Genomic DNA, 16,725 nt, shown 5'->3' with positions numbered 1-16,725 from the left:
AAGGGCGCACTCACATGATGGTATTACGCAGCCCGCAAAAAATACGGACATCCGTGTTCCATCCGTTTTTTTTTTTTATTGCGGATCCATTGTAACAATGCCTTTCCTTGTCTGCAAAACGGACAATAGGACATGTTCTATCGTTTTCGCGGGGCTATGGAACGGACATACGGATACGGACAGCACTCGGTGCGCTGTCCGCATTTTTTGGCGGACCTATTTAAACGAATGGGTCTGCATCCTATGCGTAAAAAAATGCGTACCCAAAATACAGTTGTGTGAATGCACCCTATGGGCTCATGCACACAAACGTATCTTTTGTCCGTGTCCATTTAGTTTATTTTTTTTGCGGGCCGTATGCAGAACCATTCACTTCAAAGGTGCCGCAAAAAAAACGGAAGTGTGTCCGTATGTCCATTCCGCAAAAAATAGAACACCTCCTATTATTGTATTAGTAATTACGGACTGGGTTAGGACTGTTCTAATATGGGCCGGCTGTTCCGTTCCACAAAATGCGGAACGCACGTGGCCGGTATCCGTGTTTCGCGGATCCGCAATTTGCAGACCGCAAAACAACAGTCGTGTGCATGAGCCCTAAGGTGAGGCAAATTTCTGAAGCATTCCACACTTGATACATGTGGCACAAAGCAGGCCAATGCAGATATCCCCTGCCCTGTGTGTGAAGGAGCCGGACTTATGGCCGTCTGAAAAGGGGCCTTCGGCATTTAACCTTTTCCTGCCGGCTGTACAAACGATTAGGCTCTGCTATAGACTGCGCCACCTACTGGGACACCCACTATGAGTAACCAACCCCCAACCCCGACGTGCGACACATCGCCTCAACTACTCCACAAACAAATCGTCGCCTCAAAAAAGCGCGCCTAACCGTCCTCAACCCCCCCGACCAATGACATCACTCCTCTTTCGCTATACAGGCGCGGATGCAGATAAGAGCTGCACCGCTATTGGTCAGTTCTTGGAAAGGCTGCTATTGGCTGTGATTGGGTGGCGCTTTTTCTGCCGTTTCTTACTTCCGGGTAAATAGAAAGTTACCGACGCCTGTGAACGGTATGTATTATGAGAGCTGGCTCCCGTGCTTGTGTTGTTTGTAACAGGGACTGTTCTGGAAAGCATTTGGAATAGATCAACGGCTCAGTCGTTGAACCCCCCCCCCCCCCCCCTCCTCCGCTCATGGAATAGTCCTGAGGTTTTAAAGCTGTGGCTGCAAAATTGCGACTCCCAGTAGGAGCTCTGTCTGGGCATGCTGAGGGTTGTTGTAGCTGGAGAGGCACCGTTTGAAGGCCACGGAAATAAAGCTTATTTTTAGGCAGGCTACTTTGTGGAGCGAGTTTATAGATGATATATTAGGGCGGGTTCATGTCAACCTTATGAATAGTGTTGAGCGAACTTGTGTTTTAAGTTCGGCGTCTAAAGTTCGGGTTCAGGTTATCGAAGAATCGCGTTATGGATTCTAAATTCCGTTATGGTCCGTGGTAGCGGAATCCATAACGGGATACTTCGATAACCCGAACTTTAGACGCTGAACTTAAAACGCAAGTTCGCTCAACACTACTTAGAGGCGTTCTGTTTGGATCAGTCATAATGGAGGTCTATGGGCAAGAAGAACGGAGCGGTTCCATTATGCTTGTCTATTGACCTCCATTATGGTGATATCCCTGAGCTAATGGGCATATCTTCCAACAAGTGATGAGCAAAGTACTGTATTTTTCGCCCTGTAAGACGAAAAAGTGGGAGGAAAATGGCAGTGCGTCTTATGAAACGAAGGCTGCCATTTTTACACTGATACACCGCCGACCGCAAGCTGCGCGGCCGGCGTGTGCATCAGCGAGGAGGGGCTGGGGGCCGGCCTTTAGTTTTGTAATGGCAGCGGGGCCCGGTGCAGTCACTGTATTCTATTGCACCGGGCCCCGCTCACTGTACTAATGCTATCTACTGTAACTGCAGGCAGGCAATGGTTAACTATAGATATGTTCGATCCAGCACTGAGCAGCCTGTACTACTTTCTGAATGAAGCAGGCGGCGCAGGCACGTGACGTAGGAAGTTACGCTGCCAGTGCCCGCCTGCCCAGCCTCCTGCCTCCAGCCTGCTATGATCGTAAGTACATGCTGCTGGATCGAACATATCTATAGTTAACCATTGCCTGCCTGCAGTTACAGTAGATACTATTAGTACAGTGAGCGGGGCCCTGTGCAATGGAATACAATGACTGCACTGCGCCCCCACTGCCATTTAAAAACTAGTGTAGATGCTAGCCCCCACCCCCTGTATTGGGGGTCATTCACAGTGGCTGACACTGTTATGGGGGGGATCTGTGGATGTCAAATAGCATAAGATGCTATTCATCTGTCATCCACAGATCCCCCCCCCCATAGCAGTGTCATGCCATCCACAGATCCCCCCCCCATAGCAGTGTCATGCCATCCACAGATCCCCCCCATAGCAGTGTCATACCATCCACAGATCCCTCCCATAGCAGTGTCATGCAATCCACAGACGCCCCCATAGCAGTGTCATGCCATACACAGATCCCCCCCCATAGCAGTGTCATGCCATCCACAGATCCCCCCATAGCAGTGTCATGCCATCCACAGATCCCCCCCCATAGCAGTGTCATGCCATCCACAGATCCCCCCCCCCATAGCAGTGTCATGCCATCCACAGATCCCCCCCCATAGCAGTGTCATGCCATCCACAGATCCCCCCCCATAGCAGTGTCATGCCATCCACAGACGCCCCCATAACAGTGTCATGCCATCCACAGACGCCCCCATAACAGTGTCATGCCATCCACAGACGCCCCCATAACAGTGCCAGCCACAAGCTACCATTAGTTCAAAGCCCACCAAAAGCACACCTTTTGGTTCAAAATATTTTTTTTCTTATTTTCCTCCTCAAAAACCTAAGTGCGTCTTATGGGCCGGTGCGTCTTAAAGGGCGAAAAATACGGTATTCAAAAATTCAACTTGGCTGCCTCGCCAAATTTTACGAAAAAATTTGCTTTGTCACGAAGCACATTTTTGCTGCAGTGACAGGGAACATCAATTGCTCCGTCCCCCGTCATTGTACCCCTCAGATGCCTTATTCATACATGATCGTTGTAATTACACTGCTCACCCCTGCAGTTGCAACAGCTGATCTGCTGGGGTAACGGGTGTCAGACCCCCGCTAATCTGATATTGATGACTAGTGTCGAGCGAACTGAGCTTCGGATGCTTCATCCGAAGTTGCTTTGTTCAAAACTTCGGAATAATACTGTACGGAGATCGGTGTTCGGTGACGTCACCGGCTCTGATGGGCGGGCTTTAGCGCTGCCCTAGCCGTTTTACAGGCTAGGGCAGCGCTAAAGCCCGCCTATCAGTGCTGGTGACATCACCGGGCTCACTGCTGGGCTGAAACCTCCGACTGGCAGCCTGAAGGAGAGCCTGGTTCTTCACCAGAACTCCACAAAATGCCTTTGACCTGCGCGATTCAGGGCAGGGCAAAGGAGAGCATCGGAGCATGAACTGCTCCGATGCTCTTGTCAGAGGGCTGCCTGGGTGAAATTCTGGTTATGTCCGGGTTCAGCTCTGAACCTGGACAACCCCTTTAAGGTGCAGGAACACAGCACATCTGGCCGCATGTGTCCTAGCCACGTCCACCCGCCGCAGCAGCTGCTTCAGGGTACTGAATCAATTTTTCCTGAAATGGCAGTAAAAAAAACAAAAAACATACCTCATCCATTTGATCGGGGAAGGGCCGTCTCAGCCATCTTGATTGAGGAAAACACCCCAATACTCGCGCCCAGTGACTTCAAGTCATCATGCAGGGTCGGCGCGGTAATGTCGCCGTAAGGGAAGTGAACATCTTTTTACCTGAGGTTACTTTCACACATGCAGTAAAGCTGTCCTGCAGGCTGTGCACCGCTGGAGCCCATGGACTTGATTGGGATCGGGCGGGGATTCGCCCAGTTTCCGGCTTGAGCGGCGAGTTTCAGCCCGACAAAAATCGGGGTCTGGCGGTGCACGGTCGTATTCAGCCAAGCTTGCCGAAATAGCCTGCAGGATAGCCTTACCACATGTATGAAAGTAGTCTTACATGTCCGGTATACGTCCACTGCTATTGAATCACAGCTGTAAGGTTTTCTGAGGGCAGATCACATTTCTGGTTAAGTAACTTTTATATTATCTATTATAGGTAGAGACAGAATGGAGACTACTCCCAATGTCACTCCCACTCGATCAAGCACAAGAAAGAAGTCCTCCACTCCTCCACATGCCGCAGCGACAAGCCCAAGCCCAGCCAAGAAGCTCAAAAATAGTCCAAACAACTTGTCGTTTAAAGAGAATTCTCCCAGCCCCCAGCAGAGAAGAAAATCCTTAAGAAGATCTGTTGGCAAAAAACATCGTAGGACCTTGCCTCCAATTTACCACAGTGCCACAGGTTGGGGTTGTTGCCTCAGTTCTAAGTTTTAACAATATAAAAGAAGAAGCCTTCCATCTTCTTATTCCTGTTCAGATTAAATTCACTCTGCCAATCTGTTATTTTTCTTTATCTTGTAGACTTGATGCTGGAGAACATTCTGACCGTATATAGTCTATCTTGAAACTTGGTTTGTGAGAGGTCTATGCTCTGTGAAGGCCCAAACTGATGCTGTATGTGTGATTGGCAGGAGGGTGATCTGCTCATCACACACAGGTCAGTGGCCGCTTCTGTTCTCCAGCATCGAATCTGCGTGAACAGGGGAGCCAGAGACTGTACAGTCGTGGCCAAAAGTTTTGAGAATGACACAAATATTAGTTTTCACAAAGTTTGCTGCTAGACTGCTTTTAGATCTTTGTTTCAGTTGTTTCTGTGATGTAGTGAAATATAATTACACGCACTTCATACGTTTCAAAGGCTTTTATCGACAATTACATGACATTTATGCAAAGAGTCAGTATTTGCAGTGTTGGCCCTTCTTTTTCAGGACCTCTGCAATTCGACTGGGCATGCTCTCAATCAACTTCTGGGCCAATTCCTGACTGATAGCAACCCATTCTTTCATAATCACTTCTTGGAGTTTGTCAGAATTAGTGGGTTTTTGTTTGTCCACCCGCCTCTTGAGGATTGACCACAAGTTCTCAATGGGATTAAGATCTGGGGAGTTTCCAGGCCATGGACCCAAAATGTCAACGTTTTGGTCCCCGAGCCACTTAGTTATCACTTTTGCCTTATGGCACGGTGCTCCATCGTGCTGGAAAATGCATTGTTCTTCACCAAACTGTTGTTGGATTGTTGGAAGAAGTTGCTGTTGGAGGGTGTTTTGGTACCATTCTTTATTCATGGCTGTGTTTTTGGGCAAAATTGTGAGTGAGCCCACTCCCTTGGATGAGAAGCAACCCCACACATGAATGGTCTCAGGATGCTTTACTGTTGGCATGACACAGGACTGATGGTAGCGCGCACCTTTTCTTCTCCGGACAAGCCTTTTTCCAGATGCCCCAAACAATCGGAAAGAGGCTTCATCGGAGAATATGACTTTGCCCCAGTCCTCAGCAGTCCATTCACCATACTTTCTGCAGAAGATCAATCTGTCCCTGATGTTTTTTTTGGAGAGAAGTGGCTTCTTTGCTGCCCTTCTTGACACCAGGCCATCTTCCAAAAGTCTTCTCCTCACTGTGCGTGCAGATGCGCTCACACCTGCCTGCTGCCATTCCTGAGCAAGCTCTGCACTGGTGGCACTCCGATCCCGCAGCTGAATCCTCTTTAGGAGACGATCCTGGCGCTTGCTGGACTTTCCTGGACGCCCTGAAGCCTTCTTAACAAGAATTGAACCTCTTTCCTTGAAGTTCTTGATGATCCTATAAATTGTTGATTGAGGTGCAATCTTAGTAGCCACAATATCCTTGCCTGTGAAGCCATTTTTATGCAACGCAATGATGGCTGCACGCGTTTCTTTGCAGGTCACCATGGTTAACAATGGAAGAACAATGATTTCAAGCATCACCCTCCTTTTAACATGTCAAGTCTGCCATATTAACCCATTCAGCCTGACATAATGATCTCCAGCCTTGTGCTCGTCAACATTCTCACCTGAGTTAACAAGACGATTACTGAAATGATCTCAGCAGGTCCTTTAATGACAGCAATGAAATGCAGTGGAAAGGTTTTTTGGGGATTAAGTTAATTTTCATGGCAAAGAAGGACTATGCAATTCATCTGATCACTCTTCATAACATTTTGGAGTATATGCAAATTGATATTATAAAAACTTAAGCAGCAACTTTTCCAATTTCCAATATTTATGTAATTCTCAAAACTTTTGGCCACGACTGTACACTGCAGTGTTGTGCCCGGAAAATTATCTTCAGTGGTGTACCAGACGAATTGTCTTGTGGTACCAGGATCTATGCGTTGGTCAGCTGTCGAATTTGAAAGGGTTGCCGACCCCCAACATTGTGCAGGTTCCCCTCGTGCTGCGAAAACAGCTGTGAGCATTCGATGAATTGAACCCCTTAAAACCTCTGTAGGTGTCCGGCATTAACTTTTTAAGCAATTTTTGCTTTTGTAGTAGTGTTGAGCAAAGCGAGCTTCGGATGCTTCATCAGAAGTCGCTTTGTTCAAAACTTCGGAATAATACTATACAGAGATCCGTCTCCATACAGTATTAGGGTCCATTCACACGTCCGCAAAAAGGGTCCGCATCCGTTCCGCAATTTTGCGGAACAGGTGCGGACCCATTCATTTTAAATGGGGCCGGAATGTGCTTTCCGCATCCGCACTTCCAGATCCGCACTTCAGTTTCGCAAAAAAATAGAACATGTCCTATTCTTGTCTGCAATTGCGAACAAGAAAAGGCATTTTCTACGAGAGTGCCAGCAATGTGCGGTCCGCACATTACTGGTGTCCGTGTTTTCCGGATCCGCAAAACACATACGGACGTGTGAAATGGACCTTTAGAATGTATGGGCTCCAATGTTCCGAAGTAAGTTATTAACGAAGTTGCTCGAGACTCCGTTGAATAACTTCAGTAGTTGATTTTTAAAGTGGAAAACCACTTTAAAAATCGAAACCGACTGTTCTGTACCTCGTAACCGAAACCGAAGTTTTCCACTTTAAAAATCAACTACCGAAGTTATTCAACGAAGTCATGCGCGACTTTGGGAATAACTAACTTCCTATGTTCCCTTTGCTGGTTCACAGGTTCTTTCCTTGAACCATTTTGGTAGGTGCCAACCACAGCACACCTAGAACCTCTCACAAGACCTGCCGTTTTTAACCACCTCAGCCCCCAGTGCTTAAACACCCTGAAAGACCAGGCCACTTTTTACACTTCTGACCTACACTACTTTCACCGTTTATTGCTCGGTCATGACACTTACCACCCAAATGAATTTTACCTCCTTTTCTTCTCACTAACAGAGCTTTCATTTGGTGGTATTTCATTGCTGCTGACATTTTTACTTTTTTTGTTATTAATCGAAATTTAACGATTTTTTTGCAAAAAAATGACATTTTTCACTTTCAGTTGTAAAATTTTGCAAAAAAAACGAGATCCATATAGAAATTTTGCTCTAAATTTATAGTTCTACATGTCTTTGATAAAAAAAAAATGTTTGGGTAAAAAAAAATGGTTTGGGTAAAAGTTATAGCGTTTACAAACTATGGTACAAAAATGTGAATTTCCGCTTTTTGAAGCAGCTCTGACTTTCTGAGCACCTGTCATGTTTCCTGAGGTTCTACAATGCCCAGACAGTACAAACACCCCACAAATGACCCCATTTCTGAAAGTAGACACCCTAAGGTATTCACTGATGGGCATAGTGAGTTCATAGAACTTTTTATTTTTTGTCACAAGTTAGCGGAAAATGATGATTTTTTTTTTTTTTTTTTTCTTACAAAGTCTCATATTCCACTAACTTGTGACAAAAAAAAAAAAGTTCTATGAACTCACTATGCCCATCAGCGAATACCTTGGGGTCTCTTCTTTCCAAAATGGGGTCACTTGTGGGGTAGTTATACTGCCCTGGCATTCTAGGGGCCCAAATGTGTGGTAAGGAGTTTGAAATCAAATTCTGTAAAAAATGACCTGTGAAATCCGAAAGGTGCTCTTTGGAATATGGGCCCCTTTGCCCACCTAGGCTGCAAAAAAGTGTCACACATCTGGTATCTCCGTACTCAGGAGAAGGTGGGGAATGTGTTTTGGGGTGTCATTTTATATATACCCATGCTGGGTGAGAGAAATATCTTGGCAAAAGACAACTTTTCCCATTTTTTTATACAAAGTTGTCATTTGACCAAGATATTTATCTCACCCAGCATGGGTATATGTAAAAAGACACCCCAAAACACATTCCTCAACTTCTCCTGAGTACGGGGATACCAGATGTGTGACACTTTTTTGCAGCCTAGGTGGGCAAAGGGGCCCATATTCCAAAGAGCACCTTTCGGATTTCACAGGTCATTTTTTACAGAATTTGATTTCAAACTCCTTACCACACATTTGGGCCCCTAGAATGCCAGGGCAGTATAACTACCCCACAAGTGACCCCATTTTGGAAAGAAGAGACCCCAAGGTATTCGCTGATGGGCATAGTGAGTTCATGGAAGTTTTTATTTTTTGTCACAAGTTTGTGGAATATGAGACTTTGTATGAAAAAAAAAAAAAAAAAAAAATCATCATTTTCCACTAACTTGTGACAAAAAATAAAAAATTCTAGGAACTCGCCATGCCCCTCACGGAATACCTTGGGGTGTCTTCTTTCCAAAATGGGGTCACTTGTGGGGTAGTTATACTGCCCTGGCATTTTCCAGGGGCCCTAATGTGTGGTAAGTAGGTAAATGACCTGTGAAATCCAAAAGGTGCTCTTTGGAATGTGGGCCCCTTTGCCCACCTAGGCTGCAAAAAAGTGTCACACATCTGGTATCTCCGTACTCAGGAGAAGTTGAGGAATGTGTTTTGGGGTGTCTTTTTACATATACCCATGCTGGGTGAGATAAATATCTTGGTCAAATGACAACTTTGTATAAAAAAATGGGAAAAGTTGTCTTTTGCCAAGATATTTCTCTCACCCAGCATGGGTATATATAAAATGACACCCCAAAACACATTCCCCACCTTCTCCTGAGTACGGAGATACCAGATGTGTGACAGTTTTTTGCAGCCTAGGTGGGCAAAGGGGCCCATATTCCAAAGAGCACCTTTCGGATTTCACAGGTCATTTTTTACAGAATTTGATTTCAAACTCCTTACCACACATTTGGGCCCCTAGAATGCCAGGGCAGTATAACTACCCCACAAGTGACCCCATTTTGGAAAGAAGAGACCCCAAGGTATTCGCTGATGGGCATAGTGAGTTCATGGAAAAAAAAAATTTTTGTCACAAGTTAGTGGAATAGGAGACTTTGTATGAAAAAAAAAAAAAAAAATCATCATTTTCCACTAACTTGTGACAAAAAATAAAAAATTCTAGGAACTTGCCATGCCCCTCACGGAATACCTTGGGGTGTCTTCTTTCCAAAATGGGGTCACTTGTGGGGTAGTTATACTGCCCTGGCATTTTCCAGGCGCCCTAATGTGTGGTAAGTAGGTAAATGACCTGTGAAATCCGAAAGGTGCTCTTTGGAATGTGGGCCCCTTTGCCCACCTAGGCTGCAAAAAAGTGTCACACATCTGGTATCTCCGTACTCAGGAGAAGGTGGGGAATGTGTTTTGGGGTGTCATTTTACATATACCCATGCTGGGTGAGAGAAATATCTTGGCAAAAGACAACTTTTCCCATTTTTTTTATACAAAGTTGGCATTTGACCAAGATATTTATCTCACCCAGCATGGGTATATGTAAAATGACACCCCAAAACATATTCCCCAACTTCTGCTGAATACGGAGATACCACATGTGTGACACTTTTTTGCAGCCTAGGTGGGCAAAGGTGCCCAAATTCCTTTTAGGAGGGCATTTTTAGACATTTGGATACCAGACTTCTTCTCACGCTTTGGGGCCCCTAAAATGCCAGGGCAGTATAAATACCCCACATGTGACCCCCTTTTGGAAAGAAGACACCCCAAGGTATTCAATGAGGGGCATGGCGAGTTCATTGAAAAAAAAAAAATTTTGGCACAAGTTAGCGGAAATAGATTTTTTGGATTTTGTTCTCACAAAGTCTCCCTTTCCGCTAACTTGGGACAAAAATTTCAATCTTTCATGGACTCAATATGCCCCTCAGTGAATACCTTGGGGTGTCTTCTTTCCAAAATGGTGTTATTTGTGGGGTGTTTGTACTGCCCTGGCATTTGAGGGTCTCCGCAATCATTACATGTATGCCCAGCATTAGGAGTTTCTGCTATTCTCCTTATATTGAGCATACGGGTAATGAGATTTTTTTTTTCCGTTCAGCCTCTGGGCTGAAAGAAAAAAATGAACGGCACAGATTTCTTCATTCGCATCGATCAATGTGGATGAAAAAATCTCTGCCAAAAAAAGAAAAAGGAGGGGAAAGGCGTCTGCCAGGACATAGGAGCTCCGCCCAACATCCATACCCACTTCAGCTCGTATGCCCTGGCAAACCCGATTTCTCCATTCACATCAATCGATGTGGATGAATAAATCATTGCCGGGATTTTTTTTTTATATATACAAAGTGTTTGCCAAAGTATAGGAACACCGCCACCTCCTCAGCTCATATGCCTCGGCAAACGTATCTTTTACTGCAGAGGAGAAATCTCGTCTTGCAGCGCCGCATACACCGACTTGCGTGTAATCTGACAGCAGCGCAATGCTTCTGTCCGAATACACATCAGTGCTGCAGCTAGTCGATCGGTTGGTCCACCTGGAAGGTAAAAAAAACAAAACAAAAAAGAAAAAACCAGGCCGCAAAGCAATAACTTTATTAACTTTAGAACAGAACATATTAACTTTTTTAAACTTTTTTAACTTTTTTACTTACCGGTATTTTTTTTTTTGTTTAGTTTTTTTTACCTTTATAGAACAAACCTCTCCTTCCCCATGGGACAATGTGCAAAGCGCAAATCGCCCAAAGATGTGGCGAAGTACGTTATGCACTTTATCCCAGGTGAAAGGAGAGGTTTGCAGCAGCTGTGAGAGAAAGGGCCCTAATAGCCCTGTGTGCCTGTCCTGTGAGATGCAATCCCTATGCTAGGTGTACCTGTGTGTGGTACTTCCGGAAACACTCTCCATAGCATAGGGCAGGGTGGTCCGGACAGTCAGGACAGAAATAGCGGGTGTCACGCCTTATTCCACTCCTGCTACAGACACGACATCTTTTTCGGGGTGACGGTTGGGTTGAGGTACCAGGAACGACACTGGGGAAATGTCGCTCGTGTAGACGGCTAACTACACTGGGGGATGGGGCCACGGAACCTCCTGGGTAAAGGAGGTTCTCGATGATCTCTTCCTGGAATTTGAGGAAAGATCGTGTTCTCCCAGCCTTACTGTAGAGAACAAAACTATTGTAGAGCGCCAATTGAATTAAATATACAGACACCTTCTTATACCAGCGTCTGGTTCTGCGGGAAACTAAATACGGAGACAACATCTGGTCATTGAAGTCCACCCCTCCCATGAGCGCATTATAGTCGTGGACTGAGAGGGGCTTTTCAATGACACGGGTTGCTCGCTCAATTTGGATTGTCGTGTCTGCGTGAATGGAGGAGAGCATGTAAACGTCACGCTTGTCTCTCCATTTCACCGCGAGCAGTTCTTCGTTACACAAGGCAGCCCTCTCCCCCCTTGCAAGACGGGTGGTTACAAGCCGTTGGGGGAAGCCCACGCGACTAGTTCGCACGGTGCCACAGGCGCAAATCCGTTCTAGAAACAAATGCCTAAAGAGGGCCACACTTGTGTAAAAATTGTCCACATAAAGATGGTACCCCTTGCCGAATAAGGGTGACACCAAGTCCCAGACTGTCTTCCCACTGCTCCCCAGGTAGTCAGGGCAACCGACCGGCTCCAGGGTCTGATCTTTTCCCTCATAGATCCGAAATTTGTGGGTATAGCCTGTGGCCCTTTCACAGAGCTTATACAATTTGACCCCATACCGGGCGCGCTTGCTTGGGATGTACTGTTTGAAGCCAAGGCGCCCGGTAAAATGTATTAGGGACTCGTCTACGCAGATGTTTTGCTCGGGGGTATACAAATCTGCAAATTTCTGGTTGAAATGGTCTATGAGGGGCCGAATTTTGTGGAGCCGGTCAAAAGCTGGGTGGCCTCTGGGACGGGAGGTGGTGTTGTCGCTAAAATGCAGGAAACGGAGGATGGCCTCAAATCGTGCCCTGGACATAGCAGCAGAGAACATGGGCATGTGATGAATCGGGTGCGTTGACCAATATGACCGCAATTCATGCTTTTTTGTCAGGCCCATGTTGAGGAGAAGGCCCAAAAAAATTTTAATTTCGGAAACTTGGACTGGTTTCCACCGGAAAGGCTGGGCATAAAAGCTTCCCGGGTTGGCGGATATAAATTGTGTGGCATACTGGTTGGTCTCTGCCACGACTAAGTCCAAGAGCTCCGCAGTCAAGAACAGCTCAAAAAATCCCAGGGCCGAACCGATTTGAGCCGTCTCAACCCGAACTCCAGACTGGGCGGTGAAAGGGGGAACTACAGGTGCGGCTGAAGTTGGTGACTGCCAATCAGGGTTTGCCAGCACCTCAGGGATTCTATGGGCTCTACGGGCCTGTCTGTGCGGTGGCTGCGACGGGGTAACTACTGCACGTGCCACCGTACCAGCTTCAACTGCCCTTCTGGTGCTCGCCACGTCACCATGTTGTACGGCAGTGCTGGTACTAGGTCCAGGGAGGGCTGCGCTGCTGGTGTATGCCTCACCACGTGATCCGGCAGCGACAGCCCCACTCTGCTGCTCTTGAAGCGGATCCTGCACAACCTGTGGTCTAGCGACACGGGACCGGGTACGCCTGGTGCTGCCAGGGACCTCCACCTCCTCGTCCGAACTTTGGGTCAGAGAGCCACTGCTTTCCACAGGTTCATATTCTGACCCGCTAGATTCATCAGATGAGGGTTCCCACTCCTCATCCGACTGGGTCAGAATCCTGTAGGCCTCTTCAGAAGAATACCCCCTGTTTGACATTTTGGACTACTAAATTTAGGGGTATTCCCTGAGACTACCCAAGAAAAAAAGCAAGCCTGTCTTACAAAGGGGAGGCTAGCGAAGTACCGGAGGCCGCTGCGGTTGATAAAAAATATCAAAACTGATTTTTTTATTGCCGCAGTGCGTGTAAAATGAATGTGCAGTGATCAAAAAATATATATTTTTTGTCACTGCGGTGGGGCGGGCGTGGGTGAACGCACGTGTGGGCGACCGATCAGGGCTGATCGGGCAAACACTGCGTTTTGGGTGGAGGGCGAACTAAAGTGACACTAATACTATTATAGATCTGACCGTGATCAGTTTTGATCACTTACAGATACTATAAAAGTACAAATGCTGATTAGCGATACGCTATTCAGCGAATAAAAGTGACTGCGGTGCGGTGGGGTGGGCGCTAACTGATGCTAACTACCTAACCAAGGGGCCTAAACTATCCCTAAAACCTAACAGCCAATACTAGTGAAAAAAAAAAAGTGACAGTTTACACTGATCACTTTTTTTCCTTTCACTGGTGATTGACAGGGGCGATCAAAGGGGTGATCAAAGGGTTAATTGGGGTGCAGGGGGGTGATCTGGGGCTACAGTGAAGTGTTTGGTGTACTCACAGTGATGTCTGCTTCTCTGCTGGATCCAACCGACGAAAAGGACCAGCAGAGAAGCCATATAACAGATCATATTTACTAATATGATCTGTTATATGGCTTGTCATTGGATTTTTTAAAAATCGCCAGCCTGCCAGCCAATGATCGTTGCTGGCAGGCTGGTGACGAACTTGTTCTTTAACTTTTGCCGGCCCGCGATGCGCATGCGCGGGCCGGCTTGGAGCGAAATCTCGCGTCTCGCGAGATGACGCGTATATGCGTGACTGTGCGCAGCGCTGCCACCTCCGGAACGCGAATCTGCGTACAGCGGTCCGGAGGTGGTTAAGATGCCCTGACTCAATATGTTTGGCTGCTTTTTTAATTGTACTCCTGCACAGTGAGGGGCCTTGGGGCGAGCTGCAGTGTTTAGTGCTGTAAGCAGTTCCGGGGACAAAGCACTCAACTTTAAAGTCCTGAAGAACCCCTTAAAGGGGTTTTCTGAAAATGTTTAACTGATGACTTAATGACTTGTCCTCTGTTTAGGTCCTCAGGATCAGCTGTTTGAGAAGACCCCAGCGCTCACAGTAGCGACGCAGCCTTTCCTAGGCCAGCGATGTCACATTCGGCTGTCACGCGGCCTAGGCGCAGCTCAGCCCTATCGAAGTGAATCGGGATGAGCTGCAATTCCAAGCATGGCCACTATACAATGTACAGAGCTGTGCTTGGTGAGCAGAGAGAAGGCCGGTGCCTTCTCCCAACAGCTGATCAGTTGGAGTCCCACGTGCCAGACCCCCACTGATCAGATACTGATGAGAAAAGATCATCAGTTAAAAAATCTTGGAAGTGTCTGTAATCCTACTCTGTGTGTACTCCTTTGCTGCCTATTGTAAGGTCTCTAGGACCTCTCACCAAATGTATTCATTATGGAATATAAGCTCTGAAGCTCCTTTTCTCTGAGCTCTGCCTTGTGCCATTACTCTTGTTATTCCTACTGAAAATGTATGAATAGCTTGACTGCTTCGTGTTCAGGGGGATGTATTTAGTAAAACAGGCGAGGCAGGCGAGCTGACTGATCCTTTTCCAGCCTGAGATAAGTCTAATTCTCTTTTTCTCTTTATAAGAGCTCAGTGAAGCCATCAGTCTGGAATTACCAGAAAGTGACCGCCTGTCTCAACTCCTGCTGTCCTGCTTTGAGGTATGTCATGTCTTCATCTCTGCTAATGGAAGATGGAACTTCACACGAGCAAAAGCCAACCCGTCTGCGGAGCATCTATCAGCAGGATCCATTCTATTAAACCAGACATGATGACTAGCAGAGTTGACCCTGCCGATTACAGCCATAATTTGTTATGCAGATCGATTCTGGAGAAAAAGTACTTTGAATCCATATGCAAATGAGCATTTCACCACTTTATACTTTAATTAATCAATACCTTAGGCTGAGCTTATGATTAGGAGATGTCACCTCGGTATTTTATTTGATCATCCGCCCCTCTGTGCCCCCCGACCCCATCAATAGCATCGGTACATGGAGGAGGAGACGGCAGCTTTTCTCAGGGGGGCGTCTCCTTGTCCCCAGCTATGAGCTGTCCAGTCGCAGCGGGCCGCGTCACAGCCAAGGACAATAAAAAAAAGCTCACCTTCTAGACTCCCCATGAGAAAAGCTGCCGTCTCCCCCTCCATGTACCAAAGGTATTGATTAGCATACAGGGCGCCAAAACAGAGCGGGGGCACAGCGCTGCAACGGAGGAGCGGGCCCAGGCCACTCTGTGCACCCTTACACCTTTTGCTTCCTCTGCAAGTCCCTCATTCTCCTTCTTGATTGACAGGCCAAGCAGGATAACTGTAAGAACCTGTCAATCAAGAAAGACACAGGGATTGGCAGAGGAAGCATGGGGGTCCACAGAGTGGTCTGGACCCTCCTTTGGTGCATTTAACTGATCATTTGCATATGGATTCAAGAAACTTTTTATCCAGAATGTAGCAAGCGTTTTGCTTTTAATCAGCAAGGTCAGCCCTACCCTGTTTAATAGGATTGATTCTGCTGACAGAAGATCTTTAAATCATCCCTCCAGTCCAAACTGAAAATTGACCTATACATCCCTATTGTATAGTGAACATGTCCTCCTCATTCACCCAGCCTTCATGCCTCCATTCTGCTGCCCTGTAGAATAGCGTTCCACTGAGCATTCATTGAGGACATAAATCGGCTTATAGCGCCAGAGCTTTCTTATCGATTATGTTGCTAAAAGACGTAGGTTTTATGCCCTATTTGATTTTTATTTTTTTTATTTTTTCAGGCTGAAAATGTTATATTATTGTTAGTCTTGGGGGGGGGGGGGGGGGAAGACACGGCTACTGGTGTCTTAAAATGTTTGTCAGGTTTCAAACTGGCATGGAATTGGTTTTCTGCAGTTATTTATTTTATGCACTTATATAGCGGTACTATATTCCGCAGCGCTTTACAGACATTGGCATCAGGCTGTCCCCAGTGGGGCTCACAATCTAAGTTCCCTATCAGTATGTCTCTGGAGTCTGGGAGGAAACCAAAGACGTAGAACTTCTATAGAGTACAGATAGCTAAAAGTAGTTGAGGTATTAAAGGGGTTGTGTCACTTCAGCAAATAGCATTTATTATGTAGAGAAGGTTAATACAAGGCACTTACTAATGTATTGTGATTGTCCATATTGCTTCCTTTGCTGGCTGGATTAATTTTTCACATTATACACTGCCTGTTTCCATGGTTACGACCACCCTGCAATCCAGCAGTGGTGGTCGTGCTTGCACACTATAGGAAAAAGCGCCAGCCGATGTTCGTTCCCATGGTCCTGGTCACCAAAGAGGCCAATGCTTTTTCCTATAGTGTGCAAGCACGACCACCACTGATGGATTCCAGGGTGGTCGTAACCGTGGAAATGAGCAGTGTATAATGTGATGGAAAAATGAAAACCAGCAAAGGAGGCAATAAGGACAATCACAATACATTACAAAAACACAGAAATATAGTGGCAATACTGGAGGAGCTGCTCAACCCCTAA

At 46.5% G+C, this 16,725-nt stretch overlaps 1 protein-coding gene across 1 annotated transcript in view; it reads left to right on the top strand.

Moving 5' to 3' along the window:
* Positions 1 to 941: 941 nt before the first annotated feature.
* The window catches only part of DSN1 (DSN1 component of MIS12 kinetochore complex), a 55,405-nt gene continuing 39,621 nt past the window's right edge, over positions 942 to 16,725 (top strand). Inside the window, exons 1-3 of the mRNA XM_040415829.1 lie at positions 942 to 1,068; positions 4,196 to 4,441; positions 14,808 to 14,881. Of these exons, the coding sequence (XP_040271763.1) occupies positions 4,207 to 4,441; positions 14,808 to 14,881 (309 nt within the window). The 5' untranslated portion in view covers positions 942 to 1,068; positions 4,196 to 4,206. The remainder of the gene's footprint in view (positions 1,069 to 4,195; positions 4,442 to 14,807; positions 14,882 to 16,725) is intronic.

The sequence above is a fragment of the Bufo bufo genome, chromosome 1 (genome assembly GCF_905171765.1).
Source record: "Bufo bufo chromosome 1, aBufBuf1.1, whole genome shotgun sequence".
Taxonomy (NCBI): domain Eukaryota; kingdom Metazoa; phylum Chordata; class Amphibia; order Anura; family Bufonidae; genus Bufo; species Bufo bufo.
Note: the sequence above shows the minus strand (reverse complement) of the source record. Positions and strands in the feature narration are given on the sequence as shown.